Here is a 7613-nt window from a genome sequence, read left to right as displayed (position 1 = left end):
CTCTTCTGAACAAGAGACACTCCATCCTCCTCTTCTTCTTTCAGTTTATTGGCGGACAACACACCAACGTTTACCAGAGTGTGTAACAGCATGACAGTTATCATTTAAACACAATAATAATGTTATTTATTAATGAATTCATTTAAAAAAACTTCATATAGAAGTTATATTCTGGACATTAAACCCCACTCCTCCATCTCCTAACGGCATCATATGTACTCTGCTGGCCCGTCCATAGGTGATTGCAGGGGATAGAAGACATTCCTCCTCTGTGGTGCAGATGTCGTGGCTCCTGGGAACACCCCTCTGGCTGTAGTAGAATGGCACAGTCCAATTGTCCAGACTAATCTACTTCGGCAGGTGTGATGCAGCAGCTCAGTCTTTTACAGGACACTGGCAGGAAAGTCGTTCACTCTTTTATTAACCTTAACTCAATTTTCCTTCATTGTGTGCACTCAACCTAGAACATTAAAAATGTATTCTATACTATGTTGATATAGTATGTTGAAGAAATTCAGAAAGTCTTTATGTTAAATAAAAAGCAATTGTACAGAATGTAGACAAATGCTGGAGTATAGTATCTTGAAAGTCATGTCATGTTTTGTTGTGTCAAACGATTCACAGTATAGTATGTCAAAAACATTATTATATATTTTCTAATCTTAATTCCAATAAAGCACGAAACTGAAACTACAGCAACTTTGAAGACTAACTCAAGCAAACATTTTGAAAAACAATTGAAATGTTGCGGACAGGGTGAAGGACTGTTGTGAGCTCAGTGTAGAGACATGTCGCCCAGCAGCAGTTTCGACATCTGACCGCTAGAGCGCGATGTTCCACTCACACACGCCCCTCTAACAAAGTGTCGATGGTCCTCATGATGCAGGTGGAGTGTTTAATTAAACACACTAGTTTGTCCCTGTTTGTAGAAGTGAGCCGTGATTCTGAGCTCCAGCGTGTTGTTCTGCGCCATCACCTGGCCGTGGAAACCCGGAACCACTGAAAGTGATCCAAGGGGTGCGGCTTCCTTTTTCTTTTCTTTTTTTACAGGAGAGTGAAAGTGAAGGAAATGAAACTGACTGTTACAAAACAACTCTACTGCCCGCCAGCCTGGCAGAGCGAACGAAGAGCCATGGCGTCCGCTGCGTACTCCGAGGATTTGACCTGTCCCGTTTGTCGGACCGTCTTCGCGGATCCGGTGACTCTCCTCTGCGGACACTCCTTCTGCAGAGAGTGCATCGCAGGCGGTCCGAGTCCGCAGTGTCCACAGTGTAAGACAGCCGTTCCGACGTTGTGTGGTCTTCCAACCAGCGTCACACTGAAGAGGCTCGCTGAGAAGATGAAGGAAGAGAACGGGAGAGACAGAGCAGAGGTAAGTTCGTGATATTCATAACTGTTAATCAGTGGTGTACAGTAACGAAGTAAAAATACTTCGTTCCTGTACTTCAGTCGTTTTTTTGGATATATGTACTTTACTTTACTATTCATATTTCTGTTGACTTTTACTTTTACTTCACTACATTTTGCAAAGAAAACTGATACATTTCCCCTGAAACCTTCGTTACTCGCTACAAAATCAAATCTATCTTTAGAAACAAAATGAATCACGAGAGCAGCGTCGGGGACTGTGGTGGAACACAGACTGCAAGCCAGCAGGTTTGGTGAACCAGTGGTCCTAGCAGCAAGTTAAATCATTGGTTAATCACGTTAATGCACAATTGCAAACAAGTGCTCTCAAAGCCGCATTCTAATACAATGTAAAGAAGTTGCATTCTAATACAATGTAACTTCTTTACATTCTAATAGAATGTTAAGAAGTTGCATTCTAATACAATGTAACTTCTTTACATTCTAATAGAATTGTCTTCTGAAGATGAACAGGACATGTTTCAGTTTCAAGTAATGACTGGGTTGTTCCTTTCGGTGCTGCTTTAGTGTTGATCATGTTTTTATATTTGAGTCATGTTGTGGATGATCAGATGGAGTTATTATGATGGTAGCAGTCGCCCAATTGCAGATTCATCTTGAGCAAAACCTTTGCCTGTTGTGTTCAAATCAGGCCCACAGGAGTTTACAAGGCAGGTGTCCTTTCTCTAAACACTGACCTGATGCATCAAGTAGATATGTTTTGCTGAACATAATATTATGCATTTGCCCTCTACATCCTCTAGTCCAGGGATTCCCAAAGTGTGGTGCGCGCACCCCTGGGGGTGCGCGAGCTGCCTCTAGGGGGTGCGCGAGAGGAAAAATGTAATGGCGGTGCAGTCCTGTCTCCTAAAAATTACGTTCCCCCAAAACTAAAATGCATTCTCAATTACGTTTTACCACGAAAGTATTTTCTCCCTGATTACGTTTGTGTTTGACGTACAAATACGTTTCTTATCAACATATCTTTGCCATACTCTAGTCTTTATGATGTTTCTGTGATCTGCCTCGCCTCTACCCCGCCACCCACAAGTTATTGACCCGCGGCCTGTTCCGAGGGCTGACAGACCTGACGATCAGGTGCCTCGCGGCGGGGGCGGCTGGAGACCTCGCGTCCCGGCGCCAACGAGTGAGCGCCGCCACTCGGAACCATAAAACCAAGTCCCGGATTTCACCCGGGGGACATTCTGGAGGTATTGTGACCGGGTGATGTGCCTCGTTGCTGGGGAGGTATGAGCCGAGAGTGGCGGGGTGTTATGGAGGTATATATTACAACTCGGTGTTGTTCCCGTGCGTGGATGAGCGCATTTCTGCCGGAGACAGGCGGCGTGTTGTGGTCGTATTCTGACCGCGTAATAGGGAGAAGGACCTCTCCTTCTCCCTATTACGCGGTCAGAATACGTAATAGGGAGAAGGAGAGGCGGTGGTGGAGAGGGAAAAATGTTAAAGAGATGGTGGAATGTATGATTGGAGAGAGAGAAGCGAAAAAGTTGGACGTGATCCCGGTGTCCAACAACACTGTCGCGCGCATCGATGCTTTGTCCGAAGACATCCTGGCTACATTAGTCGGTCGCGTGAAGAAGAGTGAGTTTTACTCTCTGCAAGTAGACGAGCCTACAGATGTGGCCAATCTGGCCAATCGTCCGTTACCTTCGTAACGTTACGTCCGTTACCTTTTCGAAGGCACGGTGCAGGAAGAGTTTTTGTGTTTTTTATCTTGTAAACAAACGCCACGCGCGAGCAAACTGTTCTCTCATTCGTCCGATTTTTATGCGGCTCTGTTGCTTTTTTTTTTTTAAAGGTGCGTGTGTGTGGGCGGGGGGGGGGGATTGGGGGTGCGTGAACCCGGTCGGGATGTAGAAGGGGGTGCGCGGCCTAAAACGTTTGGGAACCGCTGCTCTAGTCTAATGACCAGACTTATAAACGCACTGTTACAACTCCTTCATCATATTGCTTTTTGGAGAATTATGATGATAAGTTCATAGTAGATGCAAAAGTATAGTTATGTACAATATATTATGTTGAACATTGTTGCTCCTGGATGGATCACAGCAACCCAATTATGTTCAACACAGCTCCATGTCCTTGGTCATGGTGCCACAGCACTTAAAAGAATAAACTTCATCATTCTCACAATTCTGACCCTTTGCTTTTTTATTAACAGCATTTACTTGTACTTTTACTTTCAATACTTAAGTACATTTAATATCAGAAAATTACTTTTGATACTTAAGTACAATACATATCAGATACTTTAAGACTTTTACTCAAGTAGTATTCTAATCGGTGACTTTTACTTTCACTGGAGTCATTTTCTAGTAAGGTATCTTTACTGTTACTCAAGTATGGCTTTTGGGTACTTTATACACCACTGCTGTTAACTTATCAGCCATGCACATGTTGATCATTGCGGGACTTTTCATGTAGGTTAATATCCTGAATATCTGTCGAACGTTTTTGATTCGGCCGAAGTAGACTATAGGCATTAAGTATTCATAAATAAGTGAATGCTCAAGGCCCCCCTTGAGCCACAGAAAATAATAATAAATTGTACAAATTGTCAAAATTTGCGTTTTTGAAATATGTAATGCACCCAATATGTGGATGTATGTGTGTATAATACAATATAGCTGCGAAAAATATATATGTTTTTCCTCCCCGCCTGTCTGCGTGACTCAGCAGCTCTGTGGCCTTGAGAAATGGCCCACAGGGGGCGGGTCTATGAAGCAGTTTAGACCAGAGGTCTTAAACAGGGGGTCCGCGGCCCCTAGGGGGTCCGCGGAGGTACTGCAGGGGGTCCGCGAAATGTTTGGTTGATTAGACAATCAAAAAAAAAAAAAATTCTTTTTTTTCCTCTAAACATGAATCTGTCCATTATTTTAATAGTTCAGTATTGTATGCAAGATAACAGGTATGTGTATGCATGGCAGTGGCACTAATAGTCCATCGCTCATTTTCTGTTTCCACATTTATGTTTAAAATGAAAACATCACTTTGAATAGCTTGTATGCATGATTATCATGCTATTGACAGATGATGTTGATATTGGCATTGGTATCAGCTGACAAGGTGTGTTTATAAATGTCAGTGGCACGGCCTCCCTACTCACTGTACCTTACACATGTTTAAAATAAAGACATGAAAATATGAACCTGTGTATTATTTGAATAGCTTAGTGTTGAATGCACAATAAAGAGGTATGTTTATACACGGTACTCGGCCCAGTTTAATATAAAACACAATTTTATATAGTCGGGGGTCCCTGCTCCATCTCTCTATCAGTTTGGGGGTCCTTGGCCTGAAAAACGGCCGAAAGACCCCTGATTTAGCCAATTGCTGATTAAAGATATAAATGTATAACATACAATTTAGCCAATCAGCGTCCTCAAACACATTTAGCATGGGGCAAAATTTGTATCACCCTAAACTGCGCGTCCTCGTCAAGACTCGTTTCTACAACTAGCTTTAGGGCGGGGCTTACTGTGATTGACAGGTCGCTGCAATTACCAGAGCCGTGTACGGCGTCTCTACGTCACTCCTACGCATTCCAAAAATAGTAACTTCCATTTATTGGATGCAAAAAAACAACAACATGGCGACAGCCATAATTCAAGAAGGATACGGCAAAATTGCCAAACTCAAGGCTTCAGAACAGCAGTCCACAAACCAATGGCTGACCTCACTGTGACTCTGTCCACTTCCTGTATAGTCTGTGGTTGTAATAGATTTATTTTATTTATTTTTTCACAGGCGGCTATGCTGTGCCCTGAGCATGAAGAAAAGCTCAAACTGTTCTGCGTCACAGATCAGCAGCTGGCTTGTATCATATGCCGAGACGCTGAGAGGCACGACGGGCATAAGTTCAAACCCATCAAGGAAGCAGCCGCGTCCCTGAGACGGGAGCTGGAGGGGGGCATGGAGGGCCTTCGCAGCGACATCGTCGCTACAGAGAGCCTCGCCCACACACAGAGGGCGGAAATGACGAAAACCACGGCGAAGTCTCAGCAGCTGGCGACACAAATCCACAGGCAGTTTGAGGAGATGCACCAGTTTCTGAGGAAGAGAGAAGATGAGGTGAAGAATGAGCTGCGATGCAAAGAGGAAGACGCTGTCGAGAGAATGAGGGAGAGCTTGGATGCTATGGAGACCGCTTTGTCCCAGAGCAGGGAGTTGGAGGGAGAGCTGACGTCGGTTCTGCAGATCGAAGACTCCGAGGGACTCTTGAGGAGCTGGACTGAGGGTAACAGCAGGGCGGCCCCGGAGCGCTTATTCAGGCCCAGGGCCAACGATCTCCAAGTGGTGAACACCTCGCTCTCTTTGGGGCCTTATGAAAGCCACCTGCAGTTCTTTGTGTGGAAGGAGATGCTGCAGGTGATCCAGCCCCGAGCAGAGCTGCTCTCACTCACGACCAACCGCGCAGATATAACCGTGTCTGATGATGGGCGGAGTTTGTTTTGCACTCCCAAGAGCGAACAAGCTCCATCAGGTCACTACTCCGCTTTTCACACCAACGTAAGACCAACCGCAGGATTTAGGTTTACCTTTGGCCAAACCGCAGCCTCCTCAATCATAAGCCATGCATTCAGTGTCAATGAGTTCACTTCAGGGCAACATTACTGGGAGACAGAGGTTGGACTCAGGGACTATTGGGCGCTTGGGATAAAAGATTATTTCCTGAGCTACGACGGCCAGATATATTCCACCTGTAGTCGCAAAGCAACCACAGAGCTAGCACTTGGAGCCAGACCTCGGAAGATTGGCATTTACCTGAACTGCTCCTCCAAGAAGCTCTCCTTCTACGATGCAGACAACATGACGCACATTCACACTCTGAGCGCTGGTCTCATGTCCACGCCACTGTCGGCACAGTTTAACATCAGAGTCGCAGCACCTGATCGCAGCCCTCTGACGGTGTGCTGGTACTGAGGTCCAGATCATTATCACAACAGGATTCAGCTTTGAGCAGAACTGATCCAAACATGAGACGGGTTCAAAGCTTCACACCAAAGGAGATGAATGTAAATGCATCACCAAATCTAAAACCGTGTAATACATATTTCTGTAGGTCAGTCTGGCTTTCTACCATTTTTACGGGGTTCATCATAGGGCTTGTGGTCTATTCTATTAGGACGTCGCCACAGGCTCAGTCGCTGTCGGAGCTCGAGCTGGAGCTGCTTTGTCTTATGGTATATGTAGCACCACGTAAACACATTTGAATGTTGTTCTGTTGTCCGTCAGATTGTGAATGTGTATTATTTGTGGTTCTCTGTAGTCTCTGTAGACATGTCATGCCTCTCTGTCAGCACTGGAGGGCGGTGTTGTCATGTGACCTGCTGTATGAGGCCGGTGAACAGCAGATTTCTTTGAATTAATACAAAAATAACATGAACAAATATGCTCAATAAAACTGTTTTGGCTCAAACCTTTGGTCAGTATTTTTTGAATAACAAAAGAGAAAACTTAATTTGTGTTGAAGGTTTCCTCCCACACTGAGAAACATGTCGTCCAGACAGAACTCTGTAGAATAGAGCCTCTACAAACTGCTTCATGGAGATTTAACAGGCTCCTAAACATCTCATGCTGTTATATAGCATATTCATCTCTGTCATAGAGCATATTCATCTCTGTCATAGAGCATATTCATCTCTGTCATAGAGCATAATCATCTCTGTCATAGAGCATAATCATCTCTGTCATAGAGCATAATCTCTCATAGAGCATAATCATCTCTGTCACAGAGCATAATCATCTGTCATAGAGCATAATCTCTCATAGAGCATAATCATCTCTGTCACAGAGCATAATCATCTCTGTCATAGAGCATAATCATCTCTGTCACAGAGCATAATCATCTCTGTCATAGAGCATAATCATCTCTATCATAGAGCATATTCATCTCTGTCATAGAGCATAATCATCTCTATCATAGAGCATAATCATCTCTGTCATAGAGCATAATCATCTCTATCATAGAGCATATTCATCTCTCAGAGCAGATTCATCTCTGTCATAGAGCATATTCATCTGCCATAGAGCATATACATCTCTGTCAGAGCATAATCATCTCTATCAGAGCATAATCATCTCTATCATAGAGCATATTCATCTCTGTCATAGAGCATATTTATCTCTGTCATAGAGCATAATCATCTCTATCATAGAGCATATTCATCTCTGTCAGAACATAT

At 44.1% G+C, this 7613-nt stretch overlaps 1 protein-coding gene across 1 annotated transcript; it reads left to right on the top strand.

Annotated features, from left to right (window-relative positions):
• The first annotated feature begins 596 nt into the window (after positions 1-596).
• On the top strand, positions 597-6835 carry LOC306781413 (zinc-binding protein A33-like). Its single transcript, XM_079274263.1, has 2 exons — positions 597-1372; positions 5176-6835. Exons 1-2 carry the CDS (start codon positions 1070-1072, stop codon positions 6349-6351), a joined length of 1479 nt encoding a protein of 492 aa, XP_079130389.1. The 5' UTR covers positions 597-1069; the 3' UTR covers positions 6352-6835.
• Positions 6836-7613: the final 778 nt, after the last annotated feature.

The sequence above is a fragment of the Melanostigma gelatinosum genome (assembly GCF_949748355.1).
Source record: "Melanostigma gelatinosum genome assembly, chromosome: 8".
NCBI classification, from domain to species: Eukaryota; Metazoa; Chordata; class Actinopteri; order Perciformes; family Zoarcidae; genus Melanostigma; species Melanostigma gelatinosum.
Note: the sequence above shows the minus strand (reverse complement) of the source record. Positions and strands in the feature narration are given on the sequence as shown.